We start from the raw sequence: 22,828 nt of genomic DNA, 5'->3' as shown, positions 1-22,828 counted from the left end.
ATTTTTGCTGTATCTTTTATGAGCATTGTAGCTTGGTAGTCATCAAGCCATCCCTGCTTATCTCTCTTTCCCATCAGAATTAATTAAAAAAATCCCAAAACCAAAGCTTTTAATCAAGCTTTTAAAATTTACTAGCTATACTAGCAAAATTGTTTCCTTTAATCTTTTTATTGCTTTTTCTTAATTCTGACAGACTTCCAACCATCTTTACAACAAATACTTAGTGGCTATGTGTAAAACATAAATAAAACAACAGCTAACTTAATAAAAGATGTCAACTAACAGATGTCAAATACCAGAATTGCTAAGGTTAGATGAGGAATTCAGAGATTTAATCGGAGACACGCTAGAACTGGATGCTGAGAGGGGCTAAAGGGGTTTTTCATGATCCAAGCTCCGTGTTATCTCTGCTAGCGACAGGCAGGTGTGTACCCAGTCATACAGGTACTCGGCTGGAGCCCCGCCGTGCTGCCGCACCGCCGCTCTAGGTACCCCTGCAACAAAGAAGAGCTGTAACTGCAACAGGGCAACTCAAAACCACAAGCAGTGTCACCACAAGATCATCCCATCAGTGGACCATTCCCTGAGTACAGTGATCCCACCCTGGAAAATGGTGGTGCTTTGGAAAGCACACAGCATTATTGTAACAGTGGCAGCCAAGCACAGGAGTGCTGCCTTTTTATTATAATTTATCTTGTATTGGGGTAGGCCCCCTGTTGTACAAAGTGCTCTGCTGTATTTTAATGCTAAACAATTGATAATTAAAAACAAGAAAAGTGCGCTTTTTTTTCCAAGCTCAGATTTAAGAGTAATATCTTTCAAAACTCTTTCACTAAATGCTATTAAAGGTCACCACAGAATCACACCATTAAAGGTTGTGCTGTGAGTAGGTTCTGTGCTCTGTTCTATGTTACAGCACACGTATATGGAACATATGAGCTTTACCTGATGTTAATTTTAAAGGAACGCCTATAATTGTAAGTTACGCCTGTATTCACACCACTGATCTCTCCAAATAAGTTCCATCCCAGGAAACCAACCTTTTGTAGCATACCCACAGTTTGCCAAAGCTGCATTCTTTCTAGTTACATCTGCATCCCTAACTGGAGGAAGACTGGATGCTCTAGGCCTGCTTTGTTCTTTCCAGTTAATCAGTGTAATATATATGAGGAGAACACACAAAAAGGAACTATGACTGCACTAGGTGTTCACTGTTCCTCAGTAGGCAGGGTAGTGTTGATAAATGCCCCCAGCTAAATTAACAACTCTTGTCCACATTTGATTTTTAACAGGCCTCTCAGGATGGCATTAGATCATCAAGGGAAAGATCTCAACAGAACAACAGTCATTTCTCTTGCAGAGATACTGCACATAATAATAGCCTCTTGACTGCTCTGGCACCAAAAAAGCCCACAGTCATTGAAACAGAGAAAGACAGACTGAAAACCAGCTCCTGTAGATGGCCAGTGAGTATATTAAGTACCTGGCAGATGGTGTTTACAAAGAGGAGGGCTCACACTGTCCTCCCACAATCATGGTGCTGTTTGGAGCTGGGTCAGTCCCCAGGGCAGGGCATGGAGGCCTGAAGTAAATTTACTTGCCAAAAGAGCCATCATTCTTAATATATCTTTACATATTACTTGCAAAAAGAACCATAATTCTTGATACATTTATCTGGAGGTTTACAATGAGATAGCTTGTTCTGGTAGGTTTCAAAGCTGATCTGCTCCCCTTAAGGCAGGGAATTTTGATTCTAAATTTAAAAGGTTGACTTTTACTGATCAAAAAAGACTACAGATATTCAGGACCCTTTATCTGTTGTTTAATCTATTGCGAATGGAAGTTAATTTCTAAAACAAGGGCCCTAAAAGCACTCAGCTGAAGGTTGCCACTGCCACTGTTTCATTGCTAAGGTGTGTCTTGGTAATCTCAGAATTAGTTTCTGATATTTACCAGTAATGCAGTCTAGCAGCAGGTCTGCTTGATCTTGCACAGATGCAGCAGTTGGATCAAAGCAATAAATCTCCTGAATCAAATTGTCATCAAGTTTCTGCAATGCAGAGAAGAAAAAGAGTCAGGTGGTGGTGCAAAACTTAAGAGTGGGTTACAGAAGTAAAGATGGCTAAGACAAGGATATAGGAAATCTGTAGGCAATGAATTATTTCACTGCCAATTCACCCTTGTCAAATTCCACTGTATCTTTCTGGGGGAGGAAGAACAGAAAACAGTCTCAACATTTTGAAGTCTCACCAGTTTACACTGACTCCAGTTCTCCATCTCCTCTGAGACCTTCCAGTTTGGATGGAAAAGCAACAGCACAGCCTTAACTATGTTATGTACCAGAGCCGGTGGTTCTGCATAGCTCTTTATTTCAGCAAAGCTCTGGGCATTGAGTTTCTGGACACACTTGCGCAGGTCCTGCAGCATGAACTGGTGGAACAGAATCCCCGCATGCCTCAAATTTGCCACATGTTCTGACCCTGGAATCAAAAGCAAACCTTGCAAGAAGCTGCTCAGAAACACCTGCTACTCAAGTCTTATGTTACTGACTGAAAGGCTCTGCCCTCTTTATGATTAACTCTTTGTCTCCTTGCCTGATTGATTTGTATACAGCCCAAGTATTCTACAAAACTTTAAAAAGAGGTATGTGCTTGAGAAGGAGACAAAACTCGCCTTAGGTGCAAGCAGAGGTCCTGAGACTACAAAGGGTTCAGGCATGCAGGTAATTCTGCTGTGAGATTCAAATTCTTTTGCTCTCTGTTGGGGCAGTTCTGAGGAGGACATGCTAGATCCCTGAAGGCAACAAAGCACTTTGATATCAGTGGGACTTGGGCACAAAACACCAGAGTCAAAACAGAGTCAAAATGTAAACATTCTGTTTAACTGCACTCTGCTGAGGACTTTGGCTTTCCCCGGAATAGTTCATGTGTACCAAAGGTTTGTATGTGTCTTTCCATGCTTGTAGGAACAATTCTTTAGACAAGATTCCTAATTTCACCCCTAAACCCCCCCTATTTTGGCTCTGTATGCACAATACCCAGTACATAGGTTGGTTCTGTTTCCTCTAAAGACATCTTCAGTATCTCAGAGCAGGCAGCTTGGGCCATCTTTAGCATTTTCTGCAGGTCTTTGTGTTCATGAGGTGGTAATTTCTGCTGGTGTCTGATGCTGATGTCAAATAGGCCAAGAGCTTGCCCTGACAGGTCGTGGAGAGCTGCTGCAATGTGGTATTCGCCATAGACAGAAGTGCGAATGACCTCTGAACTGTCTATGCACTTAAACAGGTAATCTCTGAAATAAGAATAGAGAGAAGAAAATGCACTAGATGTTACCATTCTGGTTTCTTTTGGTAATTTATTTAGCATATTTTAGTAAGATGCCATTCATCTCTTGTTAAAACAAAGGTATTACACTACTAAACCATTGTTAAATTCCTTAAACCAAAATACACAGAGCTTTCAGTATCATTCAACCTTATACAAAAAGGAGAAAATAGCATTGTGGAAGAAAATATTGCCTAGCCAAGGCAATTACTGAAAATCATAAGAATTTAACAAACCTTGCTTTAAAAACAGTTTCCTGTTTATAACCGCATTGACATTTGTTCTACAGAGTTTTATAAGAAGTAAAAATATCTGCTGGAACAGCAAGCGGCTGTTCAACCAGCTCTGACAACAAGGATGATATCCTTAAAGGACAAGTCTGTGAGGATCTTGGCAGTGGAAGGAAACTGATCATTGAAGGAGATGAGACTAATATGGCCAGGAAAAAAGACAAATTATTCTAAAGAGCAAAATGGTTCAGTGTAGGCTCTAATCCTGCAGACCTTTCACAGCAGATGTAGAGCTTGCTGGGCAGCTCAGCTGGTAAGCATTAAGTTGGAATTTACGTTTTTGCAGGCCTAAACTCAAAGAGAACATACTGCTCACCCCTTCATAATTCAGCATCACATGCATACGCACCAGAAGCCTTGATAGTGAGAGCAGCGCTACAGCCAGATGCTCTTGCAGGGCTGCATTACCATGGGCTTTATGTAATGTGGACATGCCTGGTGCAGGCTGGGGTCACCTAGTTCGACTGCAGGTGCTGGAGCCTACCTTAAGAAGTTTTCTTTTCTGAGGAGAAGAACAGGAGAGCTATGAATTTCTTTTTGTCCTGTATTATCCATAGTAATAATTTTGCGCAGAGCATAGTCCTGTATCTGCTGGAGAGAAAAGGGAGGTTTAGCTGCATCCGAGAAAGGAACAGCCATTTGGAAGCTTGGAGAGGGAGGGAATTGTTTATTTCTTAAAGGAAACTCCTATGTACGTTCAAGGGCAATGGGATGGTTTAAAGACATCTCCCAACAGTGCTTGGTTTTATTCCCAGAGCGTGTCGCTCAAGATGCATGAAGAATGTGCCCTGGACCTCCCTCAGCCAGACAGTTTAATCCACCCGCAGGCTGCACACTGAGGAACAGCCACAAGCCAAGAAGAGGTTTCCCTTCTTTTTCCCATCCTCCTGCAATCCCCTTTCTCATGTCACGTTTGGTTGGTGTACTTGGACACATGGAAAGCGCAGAGGGGAGAAAATGACCTGGCTGTCAGGCAGCTAACAAGGGAACAGTGCAGAGCCTGGAACGGCAACAGAAAGCTGCCAACATAAACCATGCTTATCAGAGGAAGCAGCTGAATTATGGCTACAGCAGATGTCATACAGACTTTGTGATGACACAGGATCAGTCCTAAATATTGCATACCCTTTTCATCTTCTTAACTCACTTGTACATGAAGTGACAAGCTTCCCAGGGCCTGAGTGCCTGCTGAACAACTGGAATATGATCCGCAGGGAGGGAGCTGCCTTTACAACCTAGCTAATTGGGAAGCAGCCACTTCCTGAGTTGTGTTTATGTCTTGGCTGCTGACATTAGTTCAGAATGAAGAGCTAATACATTAGCTAGGGCATTCTTTTTTTCCTATAAAATACCATAATTTTGACATTCACAGAATTTCCACAGAACAGCATCTCCCTCTGCGGAGGTCCCAGACAGCAAAGCTACAGATGGATGGATGGATGGATAGGTGTGGGGTTTTGCTCTATTCATTGCTATGCAGCTGTGAGCATTGAAGCAGGAGAATATTCCCTTTCCCACGGACAAGGGGGTATAGTAGCAGTGTTCTTGGATTGTGTTACACGGGAGGATGAAAAGAATGAAGACTGGCTTCCGTTAGACAAGAAAACTTCTCTCTTTACCTTTGTAGCCCTTTTGTTGCACAGGCATGCACAAGAATCTCAGGCAAACCCCAGTTTTTATAATAAAACCACTGGGAAATCACAGGCAGCTAGAAATGGCAGGTCCTCACTAGAGAAGTGTTTCAGCTCCTGGCTTACAGGCTTTTCAGTGCAGTGATCTGCGTACCTTGTCTTTGCCAGGCTCCACCAGGTACATAATGACATTGTGGATGCTGGGAGCCCTGGGATACAACCAGTCCAGAGCAGTAACAGTCATCTGTAGAACATTTTCCAGTGTGTGGATATGGTGGTAGGCTTTGCTGAATGCGTGAGAAACTCCCTGTGAAAGCAGAATCCTTCAAATAAGCTGGACAGTTCTGTACTATTTGGGGAAAAAAGCTGGGGAAAGGTTTGTGCAGCAAAATGAAGCAAAATGGTTGGAATAAATTACGTTAATCAGAACTTCTAAAACTGAAAAGTATCTGTGAAACATCCCTTATCAAATAATGCTCTAAAGCTCCAGAGTACCCAAGTCCTGAACCTGACAAAGTTGCTCCTCAGTGGAGGTTGCCAAATTGCCTGGTAATGTTGGCTTGCTGCGCTCCCTGCTGCCCAAATGGTGCATCCACAATGAGGCTGATCCTAAAGAGCATCCCAAAGAAGTCCCAGACTGCTGTGGCTTATAATTATTCCATCATATGAAAAAGAAGGTTTCAAGCCACTTTATGGAAACAAACACAAACATGAGGTTCAGAGCTTCAGGAAATAAAAGCTACTATCTTTGGGCTTTGCACAAAAGTGCGATTAATTTACTAGTCTGGAGTAGCTTAAATTATTGATGAAGTGATACCTCATAATCAATTACAGATAAGATGCTAATCGGTAAGATATTGATAAAGTGTTATGCTCACACCACTTGCACCATATACAGTAGAAAGGGACCCACGGTTCTTATCTTAGTTGTACATCTTGCAATTACTGAAACCAAACACATAAAATTCACACTGTCCCTACACAGTTGTTTGAAGAATGGTCTAACAAATTGCTTTGTGGTGGTGCCCACCTGATAGAAACTGATCTCATGGGTCAGAAAGATGGTTTTCTCACACTGGTCCCAAAGAGTGTCAAGTCCTAGAATGCCAAAGGCTCTCCAGCGAGCATCGTGCAATGGCAGTACCAGAAACGAACCTTTTCTTTCCTCCACTGGGCAGTCATAGTTCCAGAAGTGGATATTTCCGTGGAACTGAACTCTTGGAACATGGATTGGCTTTCCCTCTTCAACAGCTGCAAAGCTGAAAAATAAACTTATTGAGGAGGTTTGTTAAGAGTAGCAGAAAACTTTTAGCAAAACAATAAATACTGCAGCTTTGATCTCTCCCTGCTTTTTGGCATTGGAGAAGGAAGGTGTTAGCTCCTTACTTTGACCACACCCAGAAATACCACATTTACCACTTGCATCCCAAAGACAGTGGTAATAAATAAGGCACTTTTCATCCTTGGGACATTTTAAAAACGTAAACTAATGAATGTAATGAAAGGAATACAGAAGCAAGCAGCAGTTACATTTAATAGGTTAGAAGAAGCGATGTTTAAAGAAAGAGACAAGTGTGTCTAGCTTTTGGAAATGAGAAGTAAAGAGGCATGAAAGCTGTTTATAGTTTATATACACTAGGGAAGGAAAGGCATTGTTCTCGAAAAATATCCTGTGGATGTCAACTGGTATAAAGGCATTAATTTTAAAGAAGGAAATGTAGGCCCAATGCAACAGACATTTGCTAAAGAATGAGGTTTATTAGACGGTGAGCTAATTTCCCCAAGGAAAGTAGTGAAATCCCAAAAAGAGCAGTTCTAAGTAGACCGTGCAGAGTATAACGGCATGTATATGATAATGAATTATTCCACAACAGTCCCTGAGGGGATTTCCTCTCTGGAGTACTCTATCAACCTCTCTTTCCAGTGCCCCCCAGACACTGCCCGGTACCCCTACATTCCAAATATTTTTGAGAAAAAGGAACAGTCATTTGCAGCTTTTCCTACCTTACTCCTTTCATGTCTTTGTAAAGTGTCTGGTTTAGAACATATGGAGCATCATCTGCGGTACATGCCACATAGCGTAGCAGAAACTGCCCGTGCCCTGGTGAGAGCTGGTTCTCTTCCAAAAGGGCAATATATGCACTGATCTTCTTGTTATCCCCATGGGCTTCTGCATCCTAGCAACCACATGTTTCCCATTACATTATGTACATTACCCATTACACTTATTTCATGTACTTAGCACTTGTCTCATTTTTTGCTGAGATGCTGTTCTCGGTCACTGATTTTGTGTGTCACACACCAGCTGCATGACATGTATGTGTCTATGCTATGATTGTCTCTGACCGGTACAAAACACTTGGTATTTTGGCTGGCAAAGAAAATGGATTTCTTTTTTCCTGCTGCTAATGGGGAGAAGTTCATATAAAAATAATCCCTTATTATAATCTGCGCCTAAGCAAAAGTCCTATGGATTTCTTTCCCAATGGGGGATTCCTTAGGAAAAATCAGACAAGTGCCAGAGCTGCTACATTTACAAACCTACACAATATTGTAAAAACACTTCAGCTACCATCAGAGAAGTTTGGCTTTGAGGAATGCTTTAATGGTGAGGACAAACATCTAAAGTTGCAGCTGCAAGTTAAAAATGCAACTATCTCCAAACCGACTCTGGTGTCTTTCATTGCAGAAGCTCCAAAACTATAACTATGGATTTCCAGGCTCGATCCGAGTGAGCTTTTTCAAAAGTAAGACATAAGTATCCCTGCATTTTTTAGTGGTAGAGCATGCACAGGAATTCTTGTCTCACAGATCTGACTTGTGACTCTTTCTGTGCACAACCATGGGCTCTCCTGAACATCAGCCAAGTGCACAAGGAAACCAGCCTCAGACCAGCCTCCCATGCCAGTTCCACTCACACGCACCAGCGTCTGAAGTCAGTGTCACAATCCCAACACAAATGATGCTCGTGCTCCCTGGGATGCGTACCTGGGAGAGGGCCTTAAACACGGCTTTGTAAACAGGTTCCATGCTCGCTCCGCTGGTCTCAGCTGCTTGCTGGATATTGTGCAGCCATTTCCTCCTGGTTAAACTCCGCAAGCACTCCATGCGACTTCGCTCCACGCTTGTGGTCAGAAATTCCACCAAGTTGTCAATAGCTTCATCCTCATTGCCAGTAAACTCAGAAGCAACTAACTCAAGGAAAGTCTGGAATGCCCTTGGGGATAGCTTCCCCACTCTGCTGAGCTGTGGGTAACGGGAGCAAAGGTGTTTCTTTGCTAGTGGAAGAAACAGAAAATAAGACAGAGACAGTCTATTTGAATAGTAAGTTCTGCTTTTTCCTGTGCAAAATATGAATCAAGCCTAAACTGGCTTTGGGTGGAGTGCTCCAGTCTGTCATTCTGGGTTTCTTCCAGCTGTCTCCTAAATGGAAGTTGTCATCATGACAAGTAATCTCCAGCTTCCACACTGGATGTACCTTTTCCTCCTGCCTTCTCACCTCCTGAGAAAGAAACCTGCCCAGCATTGCTCCTGTGCCCTTTTGTACCTCTGCAACAAAGATCAATGGAAAATAGGAAAGCTGCTTGGAGTTATCAAAAATTAGAGGTGTTTCCACATCAGAACCAAATTTTGTGGACACTTGAGGGGCTGGTGGGACTGGGCCACAGGTAGGCATCCTGTGTACAGTAATATAGCTGAGACCTTACAGATAAACTACTCATCACTCCCATTAAAAATGTGAAGGCCAGGGTCTACAGATGATTTCAGAGATCACTTATATTCTTTGATTTTCCATTATATATACCATACTTGCAGACATTATTTTTTTCTTTTCAGGCCCTCCAAAGTTACTATCATTCTTAATTATCCTTCTTTAAGTGCCTTTGATGAATTACTGAAATAACATCTGTATTGTGCTAAATCTTATAGACAGAGAGCAAAGAAAATGAAAGCTCTGTTGAAGTCACGGAGAGGACAGGACAACGGTGCTCTGGCATCACCTGTACTGCACCAAGAGATATAGATGGGGAGCAAAAGGAGCAAGGGAGTTTTTATAAGAAATACATCGTTTAGAAGAATAAATTAATATGAGAAACATCTAAAACAGTGAAGTGTTGCCTGTTAGCTCCCAGGGGAGTGAAGAAGTAAAGATGAATGCACAGAGGCTGCTCCTTCCCGTCTTGCACAAGGCCAGCGAGTGGAGCCATGCCTCCATCCCCTTTTTCATGTCCCAGGGATTGCAGCTGAGCCGGCCCAAATGAGATGAAGTAGAAAGGACTGGCACAGTTTCCTGTTGCTTGGAGTCAGGGGGAAAGAGGAATGCCACAAGGGTCAAATGATTCTTAAGAATTGCTTTCCTGTGCCTACTCACTCTAGTTCACAAACTTCCAGTTTGCCCAGAGGTCCTGAAGAAAAATGGGACTCGTTTCAGACTTGTAATTCAATGAAAACATAGATTTTCCCCACCGCTTTCTATTCAGATGTTACTTAAACCAGGAGCCAGCCTAACAGAGCTGTTTAACCCCTGTGCCAGTTCTTCCAAGCCCCCCACCAGAGCGCTGGGCTCACGGGGGTGCTCTTGCACAGCCTTTGGAAGTTGCAGGCAGTTTCCCGGCTTTGGAAACCCGGGATTCATCGGGTGCTCTGCCCAAGCTGCGCTTGCCTGCTCTCGCTCCTGGCAGTGCCTCCCCTGAGCACTGCAACAACTAACACTTTCATTTTTTTCTGCATCCTGATTTCAAATCCTGTTGGGCCCGAAGAAGGAAAGAGTGCGATTCATCAAGCCACTTCTGAGGAGCAAACTAAGCAAGCAAAGATATATAGGTAGAAGTGTGACTTTACTGTTAAACTGAGAGTATTTTGTGATCAATACATACAGTGGGCTATATGGAACAGTGTAATAGAAAATGCTTTGATTAATGATGCAGAGGAACAGGCAGGGAGCTGCCTCAATTGCCTCCCAGGGCATCCAAGATAGGGATGTTTATGGGAGCTGAGAGCCTCCTCCTTCCCCCACAGAAGTCAGGGGGCCTTTTACCACAAGTTTTAGCTGTAGAAGTAGCAATACTAACTGGCCCTGACCATGGTGGAGCTGACCATTAATGCTGTCTTACCCTGCCCATCATCTAACCAATGTTCAGTGGTTTTTAATTTCATTTCTGACTTCCTGACAGAACTAGAATGGAGAATTTTTTGATGGTATAAAAGTTTGGATCTTCACTTCCACTTTCTCCTCTCTTTGAAGAAAGAGATGAAGAAAGAAATACACATGAAGTTGAAAAGGTCATGATCAGTTCCTTCATTACTGAGCCACAGCATAATGAATTAGTTTTCCCCATTACATCATTAATGTTACACTTTTCCCTTACAATGAAAATCAAATAATTTTACCCACTTTTCACCCTGTGTTTTCATCCAGGAGCAGTGCAATGTCTGTGAACTCTTCCACCAAACCTGTTTGTTCCATAATGTCTTTGAGAGATTAGGTTTGAGCTACTAGAAATAGTTTTATGTCGCTTGTAGGTGGTATAGATTTTGCTATGCTCTCTTTCTATTTATTTGTCCTTTAGTTTATGAGCTCTTCACGGAAGGGACTATGTCCTTCCATATTTCTGTAGTGTGTTCCGGCATGCCTTGAATACAAGAGAGCTGTTAACTGCCAGTTTCTTCTGTGGCTGTACGGCCTGGAGACTATTAACAGTAGCATGCTGGTGCTCTCCCCACCCTACCAGCTGCCTCAAGCGAGCTAAAGGATAGAGATTTTGGTGGTTGCCAAAATGAGCCATTTTTAGTAATGTGGGGCAGAACAAGCAACAGTAAGATGAACATAGAGATGAATAAACCTCTCCACTCAAGCACATATGTAGACATGTTCTTAACTGCTAATGGAGTATTTCAGACCACCTAAGGCCCACATGTTCACATGCATAAGGCTGCCAGACAGGTCCAGGTGAACCTGCAGCACTTCTGACTAACCCAAGTCTATTCTGTCAGTGACCAAATTTGCGAAGTTTGTTCATAGAAAGGAACCAACAGAGAAGTGAGACTCAAAGTTTCTATCTAATTCCTGAGAACTGCGAAACAGTGTGGATTACTGAAGGCTATTTGAGACCCATAAGGAAAGCTGTTGTTCTCTCCTGTGAGATACGTTCCTGCAGATAGCACAGTAAAATGGATCTATTAAAAATAGCTGGGTAACACAGATGGGCTAGACTAAAAGGGCAACAATGTCCTCAGGCTAACCATGTCCTCAGGCTTTACGCAAGTTTTTCACTGCCATATCACAAGTATACATTGCATGTTACAGCTGAAATAATTTTTCAGCACATCACAGTATCATGAAAGCATTGGGCCATCTCTCTGACTGGGCTTCTGTCACAGAGGAGTCTTGCACAGGAGGAGGGGATGGAGCTATGCATTAACAAGTAGGTCTGGATAACTGTTCATTTTATACATCATACCATGTATGCTTACAACCGCTCACAAAAACAAAAGAGACTGGTGCTTGCCAACAACCTCATCAGCACCGCTGTTGGATGGTTCAAGGCCTACTGTGTTGTCTCAGAGCAGAGCTGTCTCCTTACCCTTCCTCAAGGCCTCTTTTTCCATCCCTTCCTTGAATGTGCTTAGAACAGCATCTACCTCCTCCAGGTCCAGAAACCCAGATGCATTGTTGTCCCACTTTTCAAAAAGTGCCTCCAAAAGCAACTTCCGTCGGGCCATGTGAGAAATGTGGTGAACCTACAACAGAGGAACAGCCAGTCTTTGTTAACTCCTGGACATTAATGTTCAGTGTCTATACGTAAAGTATGGAAACTACAGTGGCATGCCAGTCATGTAGTTCCTATAGGCCAGGCCAAATACAAACATACACAGCTTGGACCTGGAGAGGAATCATTAAACCTGGGAGACAGATAACTGGAAACACTAAACACAGCCAACAGTTCAGTTTTACCAGGAAGAATCAGCACTGCAGTGTTATTTCACTGTGAACAATGAAGCTTGGATCTAAGGTGAGATCAATTCAGGTAAGTGCAAGTTTCCCAGAGTACAAATGTCTTCCTAGCAAGAACTAATCACAGCCTTGTTAGTAACACCCAAAGATGTGACAGTTTGCATTTCCATATATTGTGACTTTGCTGGTGCTGCCCTGAAGAGTGTGGGCTCCAAGCAAATGCATATAGAATTTGTCCTTTAAACCCAGTCTTTGCACAGCATACAGTGATAAATGGCTGGAGTGGAATTCTCTCCAAGGCCAAAATACTGCCAGTGTGTGTGTTGTGTTCAGTGTGAGGACAGTAGAGCCGTCAGATCCAATATCTCACCCAAATTAGGTCAGCGGCACAGAGGGAAACTAGAAAGAGCTCTGAGGAAAACGCAGCTAGAGTGGCTACTGTGGACAGACCCACCACAAAATACATCTGTACTATGAAGTGGTATGGGGCACCCTTATGCTGTGCATGATGGTATTGCTGAAGGGGAATATATTTTTTCAATGCATGGCAAGAGCACCTTGTAACTTAAACACAAAAAAGCATGTCCACATTCACATACAGCCATGCACATAGCAAACCCAAACATATTTGTTTTAAAATCCTCCCCAAAACATCTACAACCTCATATGTACATGCCAGTGCAGTAGGTCAGAGATCAGGTTCTTGGCTTTTATAAAGGTGAATAAGCAGAATGGAATGTTTTGAGCTCTTTCACAATTAACTATCAACCTGCTGTCTCACCAAGTCCTACTCTAGAACAGACAACCTCTTACAGGATGAGTCTGTCATCACCTCTAGAGCTAAGGGCTAGGGAGGGAGGATCCATATGAAAACAAAGGGGTAAAAGGTCTCTTGAAGAAACAGAGAATGCAAGGCTGTGAGTGAATATCTCTGCCAGCATGAGATTACAAGTTGACTTTGTAAGTGTCTGTAGGCATTTAATTGTTTTTTGTTTGGACACGGTGTCAGCAGAACTTATCAATATTTACTTTTTCTAGTTGTTCCATTTTTTCCTCTTCTGTCTGTTTGTATTCTTCTTTGATAAATGCAATAAGCGTCTTCACAGTAGGCAGAGAAATGTCTTCACCAACAAATGTTTCCATGAGCTGTACAAACTGTGGCAGGTTGAGGCAGCTTTCATCAAAGGCACTCCTAGTATGAGAAGCCCAGCGGTTCTGAATCTCTGCCATGATGGGATGTAAGTCTGAAAGGCAGAAAGCACAGTGCGTCACAGGAAGCCAAAAGCTACTCTAAAGCCAGCCACGTGGCAGGTATCAACACAGTCCTGAATTCTGCACTTCCTATCCAATGAAATTATGGCTGAATATGGACTGACTCCATGCTGACTAAAGGCCTTAATCTGCTTATACTTTTCTAATAGTATCTCTTCAGATTTATGCTCCAGTGTAGCATGGATGCTATCATACAACCAGGTCAAATCACTGAATCAGCTCACAGGTGAGCTGAAATTACTGTTACACAGCAAGTGGCCTTCTGAGACAAAGACTACATTGCTCTTATCGAAGTCAGCTTGGGGAGGTAGCGTTTGTATTCTTGCCAAAACGTTCAGCTCTCAGCAGTACTGGCACATCTGCAGACACCACCAGCCACTATGTGCCCAAGTGAACACACAGCTTTATGACCAAATACCTGGAAATCTAGTATTCTCACACTTCCAGTCCTCTGGAATTCTCTCTGCATAGCTGCTATAACTGCAACTTAGGTCACCAGTCAGAAGGTCACCTGATGAGAGATAAAATATATCTTGTAATCATGTAAGCTTTTAAAAAAGACACAAGATAGCTTTTCTAAAAGCTTTTATAAACATATATCCAAGCAATAGTTTCTGAAGCAGATGAAAAGAGCCATCACCTGACCATGGCACTTCAAATTCCTGGCTAGCTTCAGCTGGAGGATCCTGTCTGTCTGAGCGTCCTGGACCTGCAATTTTAAAAAGAAATCTTCTGTAAACGAGAGCTTACTAGTCTAAGCACCCTGCTGATTAATATGTAAAATCTACCTCTGTGTCTCTGGAGTTATCCTTGTTATCAGTAGCTATTTATTTTTACTGTCTGGAAATACTGCTTCCTGCAATTCACCTGGTGAATGTTCCATTTCTTAAGCATAGCTACAAACATCCATTTAGCAAGAGTAATAAGATAAATCTTTTCCAAGATCGGTTCAAAATTATATTCAGACTTCTTGCTTCCATTCACCTTTCTCTCAAAGAGTATCGTACCACCGCACCATTGTTTCTGGGAGAACAGGGTGAGAATCTGCTCTGAGGAGTGAAGTAGTACATGCCCCAAACAATGCAGGATGCACACCCAGGGCCTGGCTGAATGACAGGTTAGTGCTGTGTACTGGGAGTTAACCACAGAAAGCTGTAGGTACCAGTGGGCTGTACCATCAGTTTTACAGCCCTTTATGTAATAAATCTGTCACTAGACTGCTCTGAACCAGTTCTTACTGTGAGAAGAGTGTATTCACAGAGCACTAGAAAGGAAGAAGTTGGTCCTTCTGGTATGATTAAGCAAGTACCTCTTGCAAAGCACACAGTTGCCTGACCACAGCCTTCCTAGAACAAGGGCCTTTGTACACAATTAAAACGTATGATAGTCCTTTTGAATCACAGTAGGAGATTAAAATAAAAGGTTCCTGCTATTTGATCTCATACTGTGTCTCCCTATAGGCAATCACAGTCTAAAAATGATTAAAAGTAATTTTTAGATTTAACGTGCTCAGGCTCCTGTCTTATATACTAATATTACAGAGTGAAACAGAACATAAAAGTTTCTCCTTATTATAAAAATGCTGCTGCTTCAGAAAGTGCCTGCTTGAATTAAAGTGCCTGCTCAGTGCTTTGAATACAGATCACCAGCAAAGTGACTCACCTGCTGTCCTGTGAGAGGAGCACACTGAAAACTTGGCAGAAGACACCATGCTAAGAAGATATCAAAGCTTATGGTCTTCTGTATTCAGAAATCACCCACATGCTTTCAGTAATTTTGGAATGGATTAAAATCACACCTATAGTTAAACCAGTCCAAATTTATACAGTGCAAAAGATTCAGGTCTGCCAGAATAAAGGGGAATGCTTTACCTTTGCCCTGGTCTGGCAGAAGGTCCTCATCCTGCAGTCTCGTCTCCGAGCTTGTCTGTTGGCCAAACTGGCTGCCACGCTGCCTAGAAAAACTCTCTTCTCCTGCAGGAGTTTCTTTTACAACCTCTGCAAGTGGAGCATCCTGTTTTGAATCAATGACATCCATGTCTGCCACAGCTCTGTCTGCTGAGGTCATGGATGTAGCTTCAGGTGTTGGTCCTGAAATTGTGTTGGTTGTTTCTGTAATCAGCTTGTCCTCCACCTGACTAACTTGCCCTTCTGAGCCAGGTTCTCTGTCCGAGATACGAGAAACTTCTTCCCTACTTGTTTCTGTATCAGGCTTTCTACCCAAGCTAAATTCCTCTTCTTCCACCTGTTTTTCAGATCCAGGTTCTCCATCTCTACTGAGACTGTACCCAGTAGAGGCTGATCCTGGCAAAGCTTCCTTCTGCCTGTCTGCAGCTGCAGACTCAGTTTCCCTCTCAGGTTTGGTGTCTTCATGGAAACTGGATTTCTCACTATGTACGGTATCTCCATCCAAATCACTAGCTTCAAAATCAGTACTTTTCACTGCTGACACAGCATCCTCACATTCCTTTCTCACTTCAGCATCACTTGATTCTGGTGCTTGGTTTTCTTCCTTAGAAATTCCTCCAGTCTTAGCTTCAGTCATGCCCATTTGTTCAAAAAGATCTTCTCTGCTACTAGTTCTTATTCTATTTGTGCCTTGTCTATTATCACCTACAGGTTCATATGCCAAAATCTCTCCCCCAGAAATTCCTGTTTGAGACAAGACTAACTTTACACTGAGTTCCTCACAAACTTCCGGGTCATCAAGGCCTCCCCATAAATCTGCAGGCTCAATCTCTTGCAGTTCAATTATTGGCCCTAAAATAGAAAAAATTGTCAATAAGTTGATAGTTTGCATGGGTTTTATGTTCTTTAGCATTGCATAAGAAAACTTAAAGAAAAAGAAAAAAGGTATTCCAAGCAAATACAGACTATCAGAAAGTACCTTCTGCAAACACACATCTCAGAAACACAAAACTTCAGAATAATGTCTTTGCCTGCAGAGAACTGCACTTGTTGTTGTGTATTACACCATATTTCTTTTGAAATAATTATTGGTTTCATAATTCTCCATACTAAGAAGGAAAGCTGTAATTTGTCTTGCATTTGATCTTAGCAATTAATTAATGTCCAATATAAAAAATTATTACTTTCATGTAGATAGTTCTCTGTGTTTTTTCTTTATCTTTCCATGTTCCTGGAGAAATCTTAGTGTAAACACAAAATTAACTTATAATATTGCCCAGTAAGAAAGAACAATTGTTTCAGGAAAAGTAGTTTTTCTTTAATTCTACTTCCAAAAAGTACTTCACAATTTTGTAGGAAGGAAAAGTTTTGGATTCTGAAGTATTTCTAAACATTGTGTCACAGTTTGCAAAACATGTTTGCAAATGATGGCGTATAGGTCACATTAATCATTTGGGTTCTTTTTTAGGCTCTGTTCGCTTCTGGTAACACTTATAAGACATGTATTAACTATACAAGCTCATGTGGCTTTCTAATGTTTTAACCACAATCAAAACATCCCACATACTTACACTGTCTTGGGTTACAAAATCCCCTCCTAGCAATCACCGGGCTTCTGTCATAGAAGTCTGCCAGCAGGGCAAGTATTTTTTGTCTATCTAAGAGACCAACCTAGACAAGAAGATCATCGTTATTGTTTTTTTTCCTGTGGTTCTTGGGACTTAACATCAACATTTGCAGCACTACAAAGGCACCATTAGCTAAGAACTACCTGTGCCTGAAAATGAGCCATTACCAGAACATCAGTACAAATCTCAGAGAAGTGAATTTATTTCATAAAGGCAAAAAAATATTATCTGGGCTTAGCTGGAACTCCCCATACATATCACTTGGCAGGTACATTATGTATGTTGGATATTCTTGACAAATTGCAGTTAGGTGACTGTAGCCACTTCTGCCAAAGGAGTTCTTCATGCAAAGATCAAAGCTTCAACATTTCATACTTTCAGGACAAGTATTGATTGCCTGACAATACTGTGGAAGAATTTTCACATATTATGGGTGTGCTGTATTATGTTAGTGACTGCACACTGTAGTTTGTGTTTATGCCCCATCATTTCCTTTGAAGTGTTAGGTATTGGCAACTGCCTGGAAAATAATTAGTCCGAAAATCTGAGCTATTATGACAACCTCCCTAATTTCCTTTAAAAATTCATAACACGTTTGACCACAGAGGTGAGAGAGGTATCAGTAGTTCCAATGCAGAAAAGCACACAGAGTTTATTAAGTCCTTGGTGCTCAGGGTGAGTGTATAAAGACAATAAAACCAGGAAAAGACAATTAAGTGGGTCATTTCCAATCAGGAAATTGAGAGTTTAAAAAGTAAAGCAAATCTAAACGATCACAAGTTTTCCATTTTATGACGAATTCCTGTTGTCATTATTTGTCCTGCCACTTTCATAATCTCCCTTCCATTAATGAAATATGGTAGTTAATCAGAGAACAGATTTACTTCAGTTCATTATTTGTAGCAAGTAGCTTTCCATCTGAACTACTGACTTCCTTTCCACATTTTGCTCTTAGATTAAAAACTGCAAAATGTAAAATTCACCAAGCTTTTAATCCCTTGTGAACTTCTCCTGCCCTTAGGCTGAAGAAATAAAGGAAGAAGTTTGCTGCTCTTTGCTGGAAATGAGCTCAAGATGACCATGTTGTTTATAATCTAAAACCATAATTAATGGCATCAATGTTTAGGAACAGAAGATTTGGAAGCAACAGAGATACATGCATCAAGAACTGGTGAAGGGCCTCCCAAGGAGGCTAATACTGAAAACTAAGTGAATACATCACATTTTCTGTTACTGCAACACCTTTCCTCTACAGGGAATTGAAAGCTTTTTGCAAATTCTGAGGAAAGGATTAGAGAACTGAAATGTAAGTGGCTGTCCAGTCCAGTTTAGTGTTTCAGACTCTGGTAACTTAATTCCTGCTGGTAAAAAAAAATACTGGAAATTACAGTTGAATTTCAGTCACCTGTGAGGTTTGGAACACATGTCATCACATAATTCTGTTCCTAAACTTATATGATGTAGGCCCTGATTCCCAGTATCTTCATCTTCTTGACGTTAATATACAAATATCTGGCACATTCCCATATAAACATTTCTTTATGTTGTTTGTTTTTCAGTTGAGTTATGTCAGAATGAGTGCTGCATCCATTTAGTAGATATACAGAGAACATGTTTTTAAAGATGTTACCAGATCACTATGGAGTGTTTGGATTCTCCATTCAGTGTTTCCATTACACACACTTAATTTTCCCTTTACATTTCCTCAGCTGTTACTTGTCACAGTCATCTGCTGGTTTCCTTTAAGTTGGTAGCACTAATCCAAAACTTTGTTTTATTAGAAAGGTAAATCAATGAATGAGGTATTATTTAAAAAATAATTAATTATTTCTAAAAAAATAGAAATGCTGGTTTGAGATTCAGATACTTTTTTGTCATGTTAAAATAATATACTTGGAGGATTTAGATAATTTAGATTCTAGAAGAGGTTTTTTGTAATTTAGATTAATTTTTTTATTGCTATATATCATTAAAAATAGTAAATTCCTTTTCAGAAATTACTGAATATTAATTAGGGGGACATTTTCCACTTTGTTTTAACATTTGCAATTTATACAGATTTGCCATTCTCCCAGAGGTCCCTGTTATTCCAGGCCACTTTTCCTTACAATTTACCTTGGGAGGAACACGTCACAGTAAAGCTGTCTGTAGAAGAGAGGAGCATTACAACAGGAAAAACATTTGCAAGGTCCTATCCCTAGCTGTGCTATCTACTGGGAAAGATCATGTTTCTTTGTACCTCATGTGTGGCTGGGCAGGCTGCTGAAAGATTCCTGCCCGTCAGCCCTTCAGTCTTGTTGGCAGGACAGGTACAGCACCCACTATAAATAACAGCAGACCATCTGTGTTTGTCCAACCACCCAAAACTTGTCTCCACTTTTAATGAGTGCCAGCTTTGGTGGCTAGAGAGTTGAAACATGTTGACCTAATTTTCTTGTCACCTCGATATTGGCAGGTGATGATTCCCAGTTGTTTTCAGAAATATGCTGTGATCTGTGAGTAATTAATTCCTTTAGCAACACAGACTAAACCAGGCTTGCCATTTAATCAGTGATAGGTCAGTGTTTAACCGTTTGATTGTTTTTCTGGAAATGTGATGTGTGTGTGTGTGTATCTTGAACACCACAATGTGCTTGTTAGCCAGCAAGATGGGAAGAACAGACACTCAGAAAAGGCCATGAGAAAGCAGACTTGTTGCTGTACTGCGAGAAAGGTAATCAGAAGTGTCTCAAAAACTTCATTTGTTTGAAAACTAATCCCTGACTGAATTCAGTTACATTTAAAGATCCCAGGCTTAAAATGTCCCTGAAAATTAATACAGATTCTGTTATAACGTATAAAAGAAACTGTACTTGATATACATGAGCACAGAGGGACAATGACCTTAAAATTCACAGAGCTATTGCCTTTTTGGGCATTAGAGTAATGATTGTGTTCTGGTCTCGTCTTGAAAAGTTTCTGCTTCACTGTATAGTCCAGACTGTTCTTGCTGAGCTGCCCTCCTTCTGGATGCATGCATTTGAAATCATAATAATGATCATGTGGGTACCTTCTAATTTGACTGTAATTTAAAACACTGCTTTCTCAGCTCCCTGGCCCTAATTGCAACTCACTGAGGCAGCCAGCCTCACTCACCATGCAGACTGGAATAACTGCCTGCTACCAAACAAATGTAAATTAGGAACTGAAACAACTGCTTTGCTGTGCTTTGCAGAATGAGTACTGCAGGTAATGGATCACATTCAGGTGGTAGAAGTCCTTGTGTTAGTTTGCATCTTTTATCTTCCCCGTGGGTACAGAACGGCAGGACTTATTAGAGCGATACAAAAGAAACCAGGTCAGGTTTAAAAGAACTGCATGGTCCACTCTACAGTTTAGTGAGCTCAATTTGCAGAGCAAGGAGGCTAGAAACAGCAACCATGTTTGTGCTCTGATCATATTTTTCTGGGCAGCGATGGAGCCTGTACTGATAGTTGCTCACTCGTGTTATGTTGTGCTAGCATTTTTGGCTCTTTGCCTCTGAGATGCCACTGGGAATAGTAGCATGGTGATGGTGATTACTGCCACAGAAATAATAGGAAGAAAGTCACATCAAAACATGAAAGGGAAAGAAGGGATCCTTTCAAAATGTGTGGCAAAGATAGCAGTTGGCTTTATATATTATTCTACCCAGGAGGATCCATCATAGCTCTTCTTGACAGAGCAACAGGAAAATGAAATGTCTTCTAGCTAAGAACTAGACACATTTCTTTCCTCACCCCTGAAACAGCAGCGTGCCTGCTATTCTCTAAAACACACCATGGGTGTTGAAACGTGCTCTGTAATTCCATTCTCTTAGAGGTAATGACATTATTAGCATGACATTGTGGAGCAATGGGTTCATTCTGGGAAAGCAGGCTGTAAACATCACTAGAGGAGTGCTGGATGGAATATGTAATTTAAATAGGGGAGAAAACTGTAAGATTATGGCAACCATTTGCTGTGTAGTAGCCAGCAACTGACTAACTGAGCCTACTGAAAACAAATACCATACTTTTTGAATTAAAGCCCAGTTTTTTAGCAATAGCTTATGCCACTGATTCTTCAGCTCATACTATTTTCTAGTTTACTAATAAGTCTGGCTTTTTTTTTTCTTTTTTAAATGGGGATTCAGGTGTATTCAGAGGTTGATAGATAGAGTTTAGAGCTGCTGAAAACCAAATTATAGCTTTTGAGTTCCATTTCCAGATCTGTAACTGACTGTATTTTAATTTCCTGTCCATAAACTGTGGTTGAAGTTCACAGTACTTTTCTCAGGGAGGTTGTAAAGATAGATTATTTTGCATTTTGAATTTTAACTATAAGATTTATTGATAGAAGCCCTAAAGAGGTATAAATTAATGCAACATAATTAATGCAATATATGTTACTATTGTAGCAATGTGCACATTTGTTAAGGTCAATCTATATCAGATTGTCTTTGCTGAAATATGTCTGAATAGACAAATTAGTGCCCAAACATTCTGAACGTGCTGTGGGAACAGGTAATGACCAGAAGTAGTAAAGACTGTGGTTAATTTCTTCTCCAGGATCATCAAACTTCAGCTCCAAGTCATCAGCTTAGGTCATTTGGTTTCTAATTAGCCATCAGCTTATAGGCTATTGGCTATTTCTGTGTCTTAAGAACTATGAATTTGAAGACAATGCAGCAGCTATTGTCCTCTGAAATAACACTGAGTAAGCACAAAGAGTATCTAGAGTCATGAAGACTAAACAGAAAGTGATGCCCCAGAGAAATACCAATCTGGAAGCATCACCATATTGAAATTGAGAGCTGCTTTGCCTACCTTTCCATAATCACAATCTAGGAAGAGATCAGCAAACATTTGCCTCCACATATCATGTCTTATTGCTACTTGGAAGTCATCAGCACACTGGCAGAGATGCTTCAGGATTTCTTGGAACAAGTCATTTGAAAAATGTTCAGTGTAGGAATGGACATACTATGGAGAGAAAGCAGCAGTGTAAATGGTTAGTTTTCTTCAAGTATTTTCACCTTCATTTGAACTCCTAAAAATCTACTGCATGCAATGAAATATATAGGACTTTGTAGTTTGATCTGCTAACATAATGCAGACTTGGTGCATGGATGCTGCACTGCCTAGTTTGTTCTTTCTTTCAGAAGCAGCAACATTCTCCAAACAAGCCTGGGACACTGCTGAACTAGGCACTGCACAAATGCATCTCGACCAGTTCCTCTCCTGGCCTCGAAGTCACTTATGCTCGGTGGTTTAGAGATGCTGTATCAGAATCCCTCCTAAGAAATGTAATTTCTTAAGCTAGGTTATCTCAGGGAGGATGTAAGTTCTCCATGGTTTTCTGTAGCAATTAATTCTGTAGCAAAAAAAGTCAAGTATTCTTGACTTTACTCCGAAGGAGGTATTTTGAGCCATTAGTTCTTGTAGAACTGACAGTCACTCAACTCTTTCATGCCACAAAAGGACCATTGCCCACAATTTTAGTGTTTAGAGAACCTGTTTGGATACAATAAAAAAAGGAAAGAAACTTTTGAAAATGAGCCTGCTGTCACCTAAGTCCTCTGAACTGGGAATACTACTGACTTGAAATTTATTTTAAGTTCTAGCCTTAGAGACACTTTAACACTTTGGATTTATAGCCATGTGGTTTTTATGAGCAAAAGCAATATGGTTCTAAAAATGTGGTGTGCATGACATAAATAATAATGGCCATCAGAACAAACCACAATCCCAAAGCCTGTACTGAATTATTATAGCAGGTTTCTGGAGCCAGCCACAGTAACAGGGAGCCTATACAGTTAAAAG

At 41.1% G+C, this 22,828-nt stretch overlaps 1 protein-coding gene across 1 annotated transcript in view; it reads right to left on the bottom strand.

The window, feature by feature from the left end:
• Positions 1 to 149: 149 nt before the first annotated feature.
• Positions 150 to 22,828, bottom strand: part of EFCAB5 (EF-hand calcium binding domain 5) — a 41,793-nt gene continuing 19,114 nt past the window's right edge. The window contains exons 8-21 of the mRNA XM_055718070.1: positions 21,833 to 21,988; positions 16,950 to 17,049; positions 15,343 to 16,230; positions 13,229 to 13,443; positions 11,829 to 11,985; positions 8,233 to 8,522; positions 7,249 to 7,421; positions 6,275 to 6,503; positions 5,399 to 5,551; positions 4,098 to 4,195; positions 3,038 to 3,291; positions 2,251 to 2,480; positions 1,954 to 2,050; positions 150 to 494 (exon numbers count right to left, since the gene is read on the bottom strand). Of these exons, the coding sequence (XP_055574045.1) occupies positions 370 to 494; positions 1,954 to 2,050; positions 2,251 to 2,480; positions 3,038 to 3,291; positions 4,098 to 4,195; positions 5,399 to 5,551; positions 6,275 to 6,503; positions 7,249 to 7,421; positions 8,233 to 8,522; positions 11,829 to 11,985; positions 13,229 to 13,443; positions 15,343 to 16,230; positions 16,950 to 17,049; positions 21,833 to 21,988 (3,165 nt within the window). The 3' untranslated portion in view covers positions 150 to 369. The remainder of the gene's footprint in view (positions 495 to 1,953; positions 2,051 to 2,250; positions 2,481 to 3,037; positions 3,292 to 4,097; positions 4,196 to 5,398; positions 5,552 to 6,274; positions 6,504 to 7,248; positions 7,422 to 8,232; positions 8,523 to 11,828; positions 11,986 to 13,228; positions 13,444 to 15,342; positions 16,231 to 16,949; positions 17,050 to 21,832; positions 21,989 to 22,828) is intronic.

This window comes from Falco cherrug, chromosome 1 (genome assembly GCF_023634085.1).
Source record: "Falco cherrug isolate bFalChe1 chromosome 1, bFalChe1.pri, whole genome shotgun sequence".
NCBI classification, from domain to species: domain Eukaryota; kingdom Metazoa; phylum Chordata; class Aves; order Falconiformes; family Falconidae; genus Falco; species Falco cherrug.
Note: the sequence above shows the minus strand (reverse complement) of the source record. Positions and strands in the feature narration are given on the sequence as shown.